At 38.9% G+C, this 15,467-nt stretch overlaps 1 protein-coding gene and 1 long non-coding RNA gene across 2 annotated transcripts in view; one reads left to right on the top strand and one right to left on the bottom strand.

The window, feature by feature from the left end:
• Positions 1-7,996: 7,996 nt before the first annotated feature.
• LOC134619579 (uncharacterized) lies at positions 7,997-8,604 on the bottom strand. The gene is made up of 3 exons (XR_010092013.1): positions 8,482-8,604; positions 8,113-8,237; positions 7,997-8,008 (listed from the first exon to the last, which is right to left on the bottom strand). It is a non-coding gene; the product is annotated as an uncharacterized LOC134619579 (long non-coding RNA).
• A 6,779-nt stretch (positions 8,605-15,383) lies between these two features.
• Positions 15,384-15,467, top strand: part of cfap53 (cilia and flagella associated protein 53) — an 11,810-nt gene continuing 11,726 nt past the window's right edge. Inside the window, exon 1 of the mRNA XM_063465294.1 lies at positions 15,384-15,452. Coding sequence (XP_063321364.1) covers positions 15,384-15,452 — 69 coding nt within the window. The remainder of the gene's footprint in view (positions 15,453-15,467) is intronic.

Raw genomic sequence — 15,467 nt, 5'->3', positions numbered from 1 at the left:
AAAAAGCCTGGATCTGCTCAATTTGAATCCACCAATCAGAGCTGCCACTTCTGTCTGTTTCATCAGGCTATATAGTTGTTCCTGTCAATGCAGCTGCATCCCTTGCTCACACCGACAGAGACGTGGGATTTCTGTAATGTATTTCAGACATGGAGCAGTAACATAACATCTTTGCAAAAAAATTGTGACTTAAGAGAAACATAATAACTTAGCATAAATACTATTATTTGGAAGAAATAATAATATTTGGCAGAAATACTGCCTTTAGCACAAATACTAAAAAGTAGCAGAAATACTATGATTTAGCAGAAATGCTGTATTTAGCACAAATCTTATAAAATAGCAGAAATAGTATGATTTAGCAGAAATACTGTATTTAGCACAAATCTCATAAAAAAGCAGAAAAAGTATAATTTAGCAGAAATGCTGTATTTAGCACAAATCTCATAAAAAAGCAGAAATAGTATGATTTAGCAGAAATGCTGTATTTAGAAGAAATGCTGAAAAGCAGCAGAAATGCTATGACTTAGCACAATAGTATTAACTTAAATAGATAAAATTGGAAAAGCAAAATGGAAAGCTGAAAAAATCCTGAATATGCTAAGGGTCCCTTAAAAGTAATTGTTAAAGGAAAGAAAATCAGTAAAAAAAAAAAGGTATAACAGTCACACTATCACAAATATGGAAACACCCAAGCACAGAGAGACACACACAGGACAAAATTCAGTCAACCAGTCTAAATATATTGAATTAAAATCATAAAATAACATGCTCCCATAAAAAGGCTCTCTCTCTCTCTCTCTCTCTCTCTCTCTCTCTCTCTCTCTCTCTCTCTCTCTCTCACACACACACACACACACACACACACACACACACAGCAGCAGCATCAACAAGTAAACAGGGGCTGTTAACAGCATGTTTCTAGGTCAGTCAAACAGCTGTGACCTTCTCAATTTGAATCCACCACTCAGAGAGGCTATGTGCTTTTTCCAGCCAAAACCGGTGCTCCAAGTGCAGGCTTTTGCACATGCAGCACAGAGAGAGACTGGATTTCTGTAGTCTATTTCTCATAGTGAAGACACCCCTCAAACAAATGGCTATAATTTCCTAACCGTAGGAGATAGAACGGTCATTCTTACACTGTTTTGTTCAGAAGAGATCAGGGAATCTTCAAGTGTTGACGATTTATCATTAAAATATGAATTATTGAAGATATTTGACTTGTAATGCACCATAACTGAGTAGAGGCGAAGCGAAAACTGCCTTGACTTGCCCTCAAACAACGCTTTCTAACTCTAAATCTATTTGGAGTCTCTATATCATTCTTTCATCGTAAGACACAGCAGGCTTTGGTGAACAGTCAGGAAAATTTCAGGTCTCAGGTCTAACATTTTTTTGTTCAGAAGAGATGGGGGAATCGTCAAGTGTTTTCTTTTTTTAAAAAAAAATATGAATAATTAATAACAATAATAATATTAATAATGCATTGGATTTATATAGCGCTTTTCAAGGCACCCAAAGCGCTTTACAATGACATTATTCATTCACGCTCACATTCATACACTGGTGGAGGCAAGCTACGGTTGTAGCCACAGCTGCCCTGGGGCAGACTGACAGAAGCGAGGCTGCCATATCGCGCCATCGGCCCCTCTGGCCAACACCAGTAGGCGGTAGGGTAAAGTGTCTTGCCCAAGGACACAACGACCAGGACAGAGAGGCCGGGGATCAAACCGGCAACCTTCCGGTTACAGGTGCCCTATGATTTAGCAGAAATGCTGTATTTAGCACAAATCTCATAAAAAAGCAGAAAAAGTATGATTTAGCAGAAATGCTGTATTTATCACAAATCTCATAAAAAAGCAGAAAATAGTATGATTTAGCAGAAATGCTGTATTTATCACAAATCTCATAAAAAAGCAGAAAATAGTATGATTTAGCAGAAATGCTGTATTTATCACAAATCTCATAAAAAAGCAGAAAATAGTATGATTTAGCAGAAATGCTGTATTTATCACAAATCTCATAAAAAAGCAGAAAATAGTATGATTTAGCAGAAATGCTGTATTTAGCACAACTCTCATAAAAAAGCAGAAAAAGTATGATTTAGCAGAAATGCTGTATTTAGCACAACTCTCATAAAAAAGCAGAAAAAGTATGATTTAGCAGAAATGCTGTATTTAGCACAAATCTCATAAAAAAGCAGAAAAAAGTATGATTTAGCAGAAATGCTGTATTTAGCACAAATCTCATAAAAAAGCAGAAATAGTATGATTTAGCAGAAATGCTGTATTTAGAACAAATCTCATAAAAAAGCAGAAATAGTATGATTTAGCAGAAATGAAGTATTTAGCACAAATCTCATAAAATAGCAGAAAAAGTATGATTTAGCAGAAATGCTGTATTTAGCACAAATCTCATAAAAAAGCAAAAAAAGTGTGATTTAGCAGAAATGCTGTATTTAGCACAAATCTCATAAAAAAGCAGAAATAGTATGATTTAGCAGAAATGCTGTATTTAGCACAAATCTCATAAAATAGCAGAAAAAGTATGATTTAGCAGAAATGCTGTATTTAGCACAAATGCTGAAAAGTAGCAGCAATGCTATGACTTAGCACAATAGTAATAAGTTAAATAGAAAAATTGGAAAAGCAAAATGGACAGCTGAACAAATGCTGAACATGCTAAGGGTCCCTCAAATGTAATTGTTAAATGAAACATAATCTGTAAAAAAGGTATAACAGTAATACAATCACAAAGATGGACAAATATAGAAACACACAAGCACAGAGAGACACACACAGGATCAAATTCAGTCAACCAGTCTAAATATATTGAATTTAAATCATACAATAAGATGCTCCCATAAAAAGGCTCTCTCTCTCTCTCTGTGTCTCTCACACACACAGGGAAAGAAAATCAAGTTTCTAGGTCAGTCAAGCAGCCTGGGAGCTGCTAAATTTGAATCCACCAATCAGAGAGGCTCTGTGCTTTTTCCCGCCAAAACAGGTGCACCTGTTTTTACACACACGCAGCACAGACAGGATTTCTGCAGTCTATTTCTCATAGTGAGGACTCCCCTCAAACAAATGGCCATAATTTCCTAACCATAGGGGCTAGAACAGTCATTCTTACACCGTTTTGTTCAGAAGAGATGGGGGAATCTTTCAGTGTTGACAATTTATCATTAAAATATGAATTATTAAAGATATTTGACTTGTAATGCACATAACTGAGTAGAGGCGAAGAGAAAACTGCCCTGACGTGCCCTCGAACAAAGCTTTGTAACTCTATATCTCTTTGGAATATCGATATCATTCTTTCACCGTAAGGGACAGCAGGCTTTGGTGAACAGTCATGGAAATTTTCAGGTCTCTGTGGAAATCCAACAAAAAGTTATGACGAGAGAAAAAAGTGGTTCATTTCCAGAGTTTGAAATCTGAAGAAATCTAAGCGAAGGACGAATTTCCTACCCTCAAACAAGTCTAACTCATTTCAGAACGGTAATAGGTGAGAAACAAATTCTTGAATTGTGAGCGTCAGGAGTGTCTGAAGATATACTGGGACAAGCCTCATGTTTTAACTTCGCTTCGTTAAGGAGATATGACGATTCGAATATGCCTCTCATGACAGAAATCCAGCTGTGATTTTGAACAAACTCTCCATTGACTTTGTATGGAGACTTTTCCGACCTTGTGTTGGTCTGAGGGGATTTGGCAAAATCCTATAAATCCCACAACAATGACAGTGACATTTTCTGAAAGCCAGCAAAAATACCTACGTTTTGATGTATAATTTGTGTGAGTTGAGTGAAAATTGAGCAAGTAGCAAGAAGTTGTTCGGACATGAAGAGAAGACTGCAAAACCTTCAGTGGCACACTGGAAGCCAAGACCATAGCAACCATAACAACGCATGTATTTTGTGAAAAATTACAAAAATGAAACTCAAAACTGTAAGAGGCATAAAAGTAAAACGGTAAAAGATTTGAAAAAGCTGATTTATACCTGAATAGCCCAATAATTTGAGAACATTTTAAAGTTTGAATGGTTGTTCTACGTGTAAATATGAGGAAGTAGTTAAGTTTCAAAAACAAGCAAATTTTAGCAGAATTGCGGAAGTTTCCCATTCATTTCAATGGGACAAATTAAAGGAAAAAAGCTTAATATTTTAAAAAGTATAATAGCAAAAAATACCAAAAGTCATAGCACACATTAGCAGAAATAGCAGAATAGTTTAAAATTTGAACGGTGAAAATCGGCTGAAAATTGTGGAAGTAGAAAAGTGCCAAAAAAAGTGCAAAAGTGGCAACTAGAATAATAATAACTAGAAAATTTGCATTTCCTGCGAAAATGCTGTGTGGATGCCTTAACGCTGAAGCTGTCTGCTGAAAAGCTGAAAAAGATGAAAAGTTGCAAAAAGTTTATGGTGGTGTGAAAAAAAATGCCTCCCTGAGGAGGATTCGAACCTGGCCCTCCTGGGCTCAAGGCAGAGACTCATCTCACTGTGCCAAACTCACTCTCACAAGGAAAGAGATGGAAAGACTGACAATTATGGTGGAATGAGCAGAAGCGGCTGAGAATTGTGCTGATAAGAGGTGAAAAGGCTGAAAATTTTGCAGAAAAGAGGTGAATCAGCAGAATTTCTGCATAAAAGAGGCAAAGAAGCAGAAACTTGCGCTGAAAAGAGATGAATCAGCAGAGTTTCTGCTGAAAAGAGTTTTTTTTTTTCTGAGAACAGCCAAAAAAGCTGGAATTTGTGCTGAAAAGGGGTGAAGAAGCTAAAGTATACCAAATCAAAGTATTTGTGCCAAAACATAGTGTTTCTACCATATTGTGGTACTACTACATTACAACAGGAATACGGATTAAAGATGAAAGAAACTGGCAACAAATTCCTCCACTACAAACCAGTCTGATACCACTTCTTTGCAGTGTTCACATTTTCACATTTAGTAAGGCACTACCCAAAAGGCGCCACAAGAGGGCACTCCAACACAAGAGATGACCTATGTACACTGATGCACTTAGTAACAGTCAGCCTCCTACTTTGCCACTACGTAATACAGCGGAAATACAGTAGCAGAAATACAATGTTTTTGCAGAAACACTATAATTTAACTCAAATACTGTGAAATAGCGGTAATACTATGATTTGGCAGAAATACAATGTTTCAGTACAAATACTATGACAAAGCAGAAATACTATGACTTAGAAGTAATACTATAACAAAAGGGATTCCTCAAAATACTATGAAATTGCAGTAATTCTATGATTTGGCAGAAATACTGTACTCCGTACAAATACAATGCTTTGGTAAAAATACTATATTTTGATTTGAACTCTATGATTTGAAAAAGATGAAAGCATTGAAAAAGGTGAAAAGGCTGAAATGAGCAGAAAAGAGATGAATCAGCAGAATTTCTGCACAAAAGAGGCAAAGAAGCAGAACGTTGCGCTGAAAAGAGGTGAATGAGCAGAATTTCTGCTGAAAAGAGGCAAAGAAGCAGAACGTTGCACTGAAAAGAGGTGAATGAGCAGAATTTCTGCTGAAAAGAGGCAGAATTTCTGCTGAAAAGAGGCAGAAGGTTCTGTATGTAGAAAAAGAAACAGGATGAACCATGTGTGAAATAAATAAAGAAATGAAATGAAAGAACAACCTGATTCTGCTCAAATTCACCAATCAGAGCTACTGCCTCTGTGTGCTTCATTAGGCTGGGTACTTGTATGTATTTCGGTCCATATTAGAAAAGCTGCTAAAATGATAAAACTTTGCAGAATTGTAATAAATGATCAATATAAATGACAGGTCTGTGATAGTGTATAAATTTATAATGAAAAAAAAATGTTGAAGCAAGGTGGGATTGAACCCAGGACCTTTGAGGTGCAGAGCCGTGTCATTACTGATTGCGCCACCTGGGAAGGGGGCGGGTGGTTGAAAAACAAGTAGATCAGCAATCAGAAATAGATCGCGGTGAGAGGCGAAAAACGCCGGTTTTTGGAGTTACAAAACGTCGTGTAACTCAAAAACTAGGAGGGCTAGCAGAATAATTCTTGTACTGGGTGAATCAGCGGACTTTGGTGTATTTTGACTGCGATTTTCATAGCTCTTTGTACCTCCGTCGCGGAGATATGACGAGAGAAGAAACGGCTTCATTTCCAGAGTTTGAAGACTGAGAGAAGGACAGATTTCCACCCCTCAAACAAACGTAATACATTGCTCAACGGTAAGATAATTGTAAAAACTGATTCCACTGTGAGTGTCAGCAGTGTCTGAAGATATATTGGCACAAGCCTCATGTCCTAACTTTGCTTTGTTCAAGAGATATGGCGATTTTAAAATGCCTCCTGTTACAGAATTTCAGCTCTGAATTTCAAAACCTCCCTATAGCCTTTGAATGGGAAGTAACCTGACCATGTGTCACTTCGAGGTGAATTGCGAAAAAACGGTAAATCTCACAATAAAGACAGTAACATTGTCTGAAAGCCAGCAAAAATACCTACGTTTTGATGTATAATTTGTGGGGGTTGAGTGGAAATTGAGCGAGTAGCAAGAAGTTGTTCGGACATGAAGAGAAAATTCAGAACAGACCAGCACTCACTCTGAGTTAATTGCATAGCAACCATAGCAACGCATGTATTTTCTGAAAAATCACAATTTTGCAACTGAAAACTTAAAGAGGTATAAAATTAAAACGGTAGAAGATCTGAAAAAGCTGAATCACACAGGAATAGCCCAATAATCTGAGAACATTTTAAAGTTTGAATGGAGTTTCTAGGTGAAAGTATGAGGAAGCAGTTAAGTTTCAAAAACAAGCAAGTTTTAGCAGAATTGTGGAAGTTTTCCATTCATTTCAATGGGACAAATTAAAGGAAAAAAGTGTAATATTTTAAAAAGTATAATAGTAATAAACACCAAAAGTCATAGCTGGCATTAGCAGAAAGAGCAGAACAGTTTAGAGTTTGAACTGAGAAAATCGGCTGAAAACTGAGGGAGTAGTTAATCGGCAAAAAACGTACGGAAGCAACTAGAGGAATAATAAAGAATAAAGAGAAACAGGAAAACAATAGTGTGGAAGCCCTTTAGGGCATCCACACAATAAAGAGAAACAGGAACTCAATAGTGTGGAAGCCCTTTGAGGGCATCCACACAATAATAATAATAATAATAAATCCGACGAATAGTAATATGTGTGCCTCTTGGCATAGGCACACATAATAATAATAATAAATCCGACGAATAGTAATATGTGTGCCTCTTGGCATAGGCACACATAATAACTGGACACTGAAAAACTTAAAGCAATGTGTGACGCAATAAAAGGAAGCAACGCAGTATATTCACTGAATTACAAAATTACAAAAGAGAAAAACGACGATTTCTAAGGATTATTTTCTTAACTGCAGGTAGAGCGTGGCTGGTAAAGATGGAAACATACAGAATGTAAACTGTGTGAGTTTGGTGAACTTTCTTAGTAACAAATGAGGTAAAAAAAAAAAAAAAAAAAAAAAAAACCAGACAAAACACAGAAAGAGGCTCTCAGTATTCATTAATAATTAGAAAGCATCTAAACATTCTGGTCGTGGATTTTTACAGTCTTAGTTCCGCTCGCTGTCATTATTATAATCGTCATGATCAATGGCGAGGTCCTGAGGTGGGCGGGGCTGTCTCTGGTGATGAAACCATGAAGGAACAGCATCTGGCACGTGTTGGTGAAACATTCCAGTACACTGGTGTAGTTTCCTCTCCAGCTGTTTGACATTTAACACTTCAACATTAAGGGGAAGAAGAAGAAACAGTGTTAGGTCAGGTGACCACATGGTTTCTAAAAAAACTGACAGGAAGTAACCAGGCTGTTAGAAATGGATGGCATGTGTATAGAGTTGCTGTAGTTAGGTAACTCTACTTACCAAAAGCAAAGCTGCTGAATGTTGCAGGAACATGCTCATGTGTGGTGGTCATTCACTGCTGCTCCGGCAGGTTAGACAGTCCAAGACTAATATCCTGCCCATCTGAGAGTTTGAAAACACACATGCAAAGATTTAATTGTATTACAGTCAAAGTTGGATGTTCATTTTTGTCCTTTAAAAATGTTTGTGTATTTGAAAGCACTAACATTTAGGGATGACTCGGATCGTCTCTCTCTAAGAGTATCTCCTTTAAAGGGGAGACAAGTGTGTCCACTGATCCACGTCACTTTACCTGGATGATGACTCCTCTCTCCCTCACCCAGAAACACTCCTAAAATAACCAAGCAAATAAATAATACCGAAGATTTACTCACAACATTACAAAAACATCAAAAACATCTCCCTTTGATTCCATTCCTGCTGAACATCAGGCAACAAATATCCCAGTAAATCACAGTAAAATGTAAAGCACATATTTTCTCTGCTTTGTCTAACCTCTGCAGAGCCTCTGTCAAGAAAAACATATCTGTAAGCATAAAACAAATATACATTTCATAACACGTCACTGGACAAACCTCGGTCAGTTGATTTCCTCTGTGCAGTGCAGACGAGCATCAGTCAGCAAGTCAAGGTGGTGAGATGGACTCGTGCTCTTTGTGGCTCTGCTAGTTCTTCTGAGGAAACACCACCGTCTCTCCACACCGTCACCATCTGTGAGCACAAACGGCCGCTCTGCTCTGCCAGCATGCAGGAAATCACATATCACACACACAAGGGTGAAGAAACATTAGGGCTCAACTTTGGATACTTTAAATCTAAACAGATCAAAGTAGCTCTTAGTTTCAGCAATCAGTGAACAGACAAACAATGATACCATACTGATTCTGTATGAATACGATATGGTATTTTCAATACAGGTGTCAAATTAATGTATTAAAACTAATACAGATATATGTATATATATTTTTGATAAATTAGTTTGCTAAATTAGAATATATATATTTTTTTTTTCATTTAACAATTGCAACTGAAAGAAATTAAATATTGAACAAAAATATGTCACATTCTGCATTCTCAAATACAAATTTCACAAAGTAAATTTTTGATTAACAGAAAAAATATGAATTACAAAAAATAATTGTACATTATTAAAATATTATGCAACTGTGACCAAAGTCAGAATCATCATTACAGTATTGTGGACTTACTGCTTGGGTAATAGTGATAAACTTCAGGGGAGATCATGATGACAGAAAACTGTAAACAACACTCTGAAGTCTGAAGCTTCTTTTCTTGTTTCTGTGACCTCAGCATGCTGACAGACTTGAAGTTGCTAAAGATTTTAAAAAGTGATAATTACAGGAAAGAAACTTCTCTTTTTCATCCATTTAATCAAACATTTGATGCCTCAGCTGTCTCAGTCCTATGGCATTCTGCAACTACAACTAACCTGAGGAGGCTTGGATTTGGCTGCAGGTGCCCTTGTACATCCTTCTCAGCAGCACACATGTGGGTACCATTTAATCATACTTTGTCCTGAGCTTTGCTTCATCACAAGACTAAAGGTGGCATACCGTGTCACAGTCTTATCATCATCCAATTGGAGAAGAAACATTTACACGCCTCCTGGTTTTGTTTTCTGATCCTGCAAAAAGACTGAGGACAACAAAGCCCAGAGAACACGAGATACACAACATCCAACATTCAGACTCAACAGCCTCCATAAATGAAGAGCACCAGGTTGGTCCAGTTATACTAGATATAAGCATAATTCACATTACTGTGTATGAATAATAATCAAGAGACAAACTTTGAAGATGCAGAGCATGATGTCCCATCATCAGACTGTAAACAAACATCCACCAGGCTTCTTTGTTGGCAGAGGTGATGATTCTCCCATCAGGGATCAGTAGCGTGTGTTAACCTGTGGTATAAGCAGCAGTCACTGAAATATTACTGTTTCAGATAAGAAATCTAGCACATAAAAGTCAAGATGGGAGGGATCTCTACAAACTGACTTACCTCTGCAAGTGTGAGGCTGTTCCTCCAGCTTCAACAAAAATCTGACTCTCCAGTCACAGACAAACAAAAAACACCAGCTGGGAGATCGAAAACGCTGTCTGGGTCTTGCTGGATGTTGCTGGTCAGAGTCCACACATTAGCAGAGTGCTGCTTGGTCCCACTGACCCATGTGGACAGCGACTGTGGTGAACTGTTCTGGAAAATGGAAAAGAGAATTAAAATGACAAAAAGCCAAACAGGATTTCCACAAAGACTCTCTTAGAATCAGCAATCAAAAAATCATTGGTTCATATTACAATTAAATATGAACAGGCTCCTTAAATGTAAGCAGTTAAGATCTGATTTGATTTACATCCCTCACACAGCACATGTGTACAGGCTGTCAGGTAAACATAGAATTAATCTCAGGTAACATGACTCACAGTAGAGATTCAGTAAGAAAGATTGCTAGCTCTAATATTATTACCACACCAACAGCTCAGATTTCTAGAAGTATTTAAACAAATGTCAGTCTATCCATTCATTTTCTTCTGAATATTCAATTCAGGTTCACAGTGGGAGGGTGGGGGGTATCGTGGAATTTTGTAAATAAAGTCTGCAACACAGAAAAAGCTGTGATCAAGCTATTTATTACTGTGCGCAGGAGAGCCAACACACATCAAACATCACAGTTCACAGTCATGTCAGCTCTGCCACAGAAGTCGTGCTCCTACTCCTTTATGCATTCCAAGGAAGAGGGAGGAAGTTACAAACTGATCGTACCACACTTCACGCGCCTCGCTATGAAACCTAACGGATCAATGGTTATGCTGTTTTGTGCCCTCGGCCTTATCAGCACCTGTAAAGGGAGTTGTTTTCTCAAACTGCTGATGCTGAAGTAAGTTCATCTAGTTTTAGAAACTTTCACTGAACAGTCTATAACAGTGTCACAACTAAGCATATGCATAAGCACTTAAATATTTAAATGAGAATAATAGAAAGTTTCTATTACAGGAGCTAGAGGCTGTCCCAGTAGTCACAGGTAGAGCACACCTGGACAGGTACCAGTCTGTCAGAGGACTAACAGAGAGACAGACATCAGAGTAACAAATCTATTTAAAATTAATGTAAGCTTGCTACAGCTGTATGTATGAACATGTGTTTCTGTGCTCTCAGTCCACCTCTCAGGAACCTGTAGTTCATTTTAAGTCTACTTTAAACAGACCTCACAAAAGGCTGATGTGGCTGGATCAGTAGTCTGATTTAAGTACGATACCTTCGGCCAGGGATTAATCTGGTACATCACTTCACTGCAGTCTTACGTATTATACCCACACCTGAATAAAAAATATTGATATTTACAAATAACAGATTCAGCTGATGCAGCCTGACTCAATCTGATTCTAGATGCTCAGCACACACAGAAACACAGAGGGACTGTTTAAAGTTTAGTGTTAACCTGAGTCACTGATCATTTGCAGTATTGCAGAGTCTGTCAGTCTTTGCATGATGTCCACGTCACTGTAAGTTTCTAGCTGACTCTCAGGTGTGACAGGTGTGCCAGCAGGAAAGAGTAATAAGAACCTGCATCCTGAGGTTTTCAAGCAGGATTAAACGAGCCAGGCTTTGTTCACACAGCTAAGGTTGCATTTTACACTGACCCTGGGTCAGTATACGTATCATACAGTTTAAACGAAGCACTGAAACTTGCACATATTCATTAGAGATGCATTGAAGCTAATCGGGATATTTACTGTCAATCTGTGGCTGCGATTAATCACTTTACTGGAAACTTTATTAACTAGTAACTTCATCAGTCATGACAGAAGCTAATATTTCTGTCCCAACATCGTTTAAACAGTAATAGCTTTACTACAATATAGGCTAACGTTTACACCGTAACTTTAAGCTAGCACCATAAAGACGGTAAAACACGTAATAATATCTACAAATGCATCTTAAAGCTGTTATATTAGCACTCGGTGTATTACTAACATAACCACATTAACATTATTGACACTCGCTGACCTTTAATAGTCATTCTATAAATGCTGTCCGTTTAAATGGTCTTACCTGTAACACTGCTGTATCCACCGGATTCCAGCCAGAGTGGATTCTGGAGTCTTCCACGCTCCTGTTAGTGATCCTCCATCTGGATGGATGATAACAACCTTCTGAACAATCTAGCAGGTGGATGGCCCATATCTATGGGACTGATTTCTGCTAATAACGCCCATTGTATGGAGTGATAACAGCCGAAGCGGGTGAATGTCACCCGGTCGCTAGCTGTGCCATTACCCAGCATACACCTCTCCCTCCATAAATGCAATAAACGATACAAAAGTAATGGCCTATAATTAATTTATCTGCTGTATCTGCTGTTTCTCAGGTAGTTGTTTACATTATATAATATATTGTGTTCAGTACACGTCACTACAATGGGATTTCGGAAATATATAAATATACGGACAACAGGCTCTTCTGCGGCAATTTCTTGTCGTCAATAAACGATTAGGGAGCAGCATAGTATTCAATAGGAGGACCCTGCACGTCAATTCTCGACGCGAGGGGGGTACCCTGCGCGTCGATAAGTGAAGCAGAGGGAGCCTGACCATGCGTCACACATTTGACGAGTTGGGACGTGTTGGTTTTACTCTGATAACCATACTAATGTCCAGTTCAGGGTTCCAGGAGAAGGATCAGTTGGGTTTCTTCTGACCGGTGGTCTGGACCCTCAGGTGCCACACAGGGTGATGAACAGATACAAATATAAGTTACTATTAAATGTAAACGCACAAAACTTAAAACAATGTAAATCATGCAGTCGATAAAACAAGTCTGGAGTTGGACTGAAGAGTTTTTTTTCTGTTTCTGCTGTTTTGATTCGTGGCATGCCAACCTGCTTATGTGGCCAACTTACACAAAAGCTGATGTTTGACACACCTGCAGGTAATTTTTCAAAGTGCAGGGTTATTACTGTGAAGATGCTGGGGGTGCTAAATGATGCTAAATGATAATAATTTTTAAATAACTTAGGTAGTTATAGACAGGGGTGCACATAAGTGGTCCGCAGGTGCACATGCGCTGTCAAAATAAAAGACGCGCACCAGATAAGAAGTTGCAACGCGCGTTTGCGTACATAAGATTTTCTGGAGGAGGACAGACATTTGTTTAGAACTCTTAAAGATGTCGAAGAAGCAAGCTCCTTTAAGCAATTACTCTGGTGTCCCTCCACCTCCAAAGACATGTCAGGAGGAGTCCGTACCGCAAAAGAAGCACCTAATCCATTTCTTTGGAGGTGAATCACTACATTTTTTTGATACAATCTTTTTCTTGTGTGTCTGCTGTCTCTGATCTGTCTCTGTTTGATCTTCTCTGATGTCTCCAGACTCTGTCAGGCTGCTGAATGGTTCCACTCTGTGTTCAGGCAGACTGGAGGTGAAGTCTAACCAGAGCTGGTCCTCAGTGTGTGAAGCTGACTTTGACCAGCAGGATGCAGAAGTGGTCTGTAGGGAGCTCGGCTGCGGGCCTCCTTCGGTCCTCCAGGGGGCGCTCTATGGAGAAGTGGAGGCTCCAGTGTGGAGCAAAGAGTTCCAGTGTGGAGGCCATGAGTCTGCTCTCCTGGACTGTAGAAGCTCAGGCTCAGCTAGAAACAGCTGCTCACCTGGCAAAGCTGTTGGACTCACCTGCTCAGGTAGAAGAGGAGCTGCAGCTTTGATGTAGTTCAAACTCACTTTATTCTTTTACTGATGACTCTCTGCTTTCTGTTAGAGCCAAATGATGTCAGGTTGGTGGGAGGAGCCAGTCGCTGTGCAGGTACACTGGAGGGAAACTATCAGGTCAAGCAAAGACCAGTCTATGGCTTTCAATAGACTATCATCCAGTGCGTTTTTGACCTGAAAGGTACCCACTAGTGTTAAGAGTTGAATGTGAATGCAATCATGACTATGTTTCCCAGGGTCATATATCAGTATATGATTGCGTAAATAACCTTTTCACATCCACCAGGTATTTGATAGGTTTAGGGGAAGTGGTTGGGTTTATTAAAGTCAAATAGAAGTTGCCAAAATATCTTAGACTCAGTTTAAAATCAAAGTTCTAGTTTCTGAAAATCTCCCTTTTTTACCTCGTGACTTACGTCACACCCAACCCTAAAGCTAACCGTCAGCTGTTTACTGTTGACTTGGTGGATTTTAAAGAGAACATGAAATGATAAACGTACAAATCAGTTTACGTGCATCACTTTTGTGTTGCACCTGTGTGTAACAATGAGTTTTTGTTAAGAAAATGAGGATATATTGTCCACGTTCACTGTCTTGAATGAGCGAGTCGATAGGACCACTGTGTACATTTACTTACTTAAGTGCTTTAAGTGAACCTCCAACCTGGACTGCTTCCTCTTGTCTGATCAGTATCACTAAAATTAAAAACATCCTGCCTATGAGTGAAGCTGAAAAACAAGTCAGTGTATTGTTAAATGTCACTCAGAGTGAAGTGTTCTCATCTTTGCAGTAATGTTTTGTGGCACACAGGCCTATCTGTAAGTTCTAAAAGTTCATTCTTGTGAACACCGTATTTGGCTGTGATTCCAGGCCATGGACTTAGAAGAATTGTATAATTGCTGAAACAGATGTTCCTGTGCATTGCTCTTAAAATTAAAGACATGCATTTTTCTACACATCACATTTTAAAGGGGATTAAACCTAATTTCAAGGAAAGTTTACTGAACTTTCCAGCATTGAATAGTTTATGAAAATGTTTCATAAATTGTTTTCACTAAACGAAGCTGACTGTGGATCATGTCAGGCAAAGAAAAACAAGATGGGGGTTTTAATTTAAGTCACTGATGAAAGATGATGGAAGTGACATATATCACCACACATTTCACTGTGTCGACTCATCCTAAATCATCTAAATTACCTTAGTATCAAAAGTGTTAAATGGGGCTGAGGTGACTCACAGTAACAAATAAAGTTTAGTGTCGCTGCCGACCTGCAAAGGGTCGTTCGTGGATGTGCAGAGAGGAGGCAGAACGATCTGAAGCTCGCATTAAGTCAGACTTTGAAACAAACCAAACTTTGTGCTATAATTACTATACTATGATTTAAAAATCTTTTTTCACTTCAAAAAAAAAAAAAAAACAAACAAAAACGTTTTAAATAAAAAGAACTTACAAAAAAAACTCCAAAACTTCACACGTTACACTCTCGTGCTTTAGGGGGCGGGGCAGCCCCGGAGAAATACGGCGGGCACGCTGACGCACCGGAGCAGCATGTCGGCTGCGGTGACGCATGCGCATACACTGAGCTGTGACCAACGTCTTCTCTGTTTGTTGCTTCCATGGTAACGGAAAGCGAAGGTCTCCTCTGTGTTTTAACTTTTACTAAGACTTACGGAGCTCCGAGAGCTGAAGCGAAGAGTCGTGAACCGGAGAACAGAGGCAGAAACCCGGACACCAAGAGCCCAACCCCGCGGGATGCTGCTCAGTCAGAGGAGAACGAGGTGCAGGGAGATCACCGGACCCACTCCCCACTCTGTGGCTGTGGTAAGAGGGACACCA

Source organism: Pelmatolapia mariae, linkage group LG20 (genome assembly GCF_036321145.2).
Source record: "Pelmatolapia mariae isolate MD_Pm_ZW linkage group LG20, Pm_UMD_F_2, whole genome shotgun sequence".
NCBI classification, from domain to species: Eukaryota; Metazoa; Chordata; class Actinopteri; order Cichliformes; family Cichlidae; genus Pelmatolapia; species Pelmatolapia mariae.
This window is presented reverse-complemented; position numbering and strand designations above follow the sequence as displayed.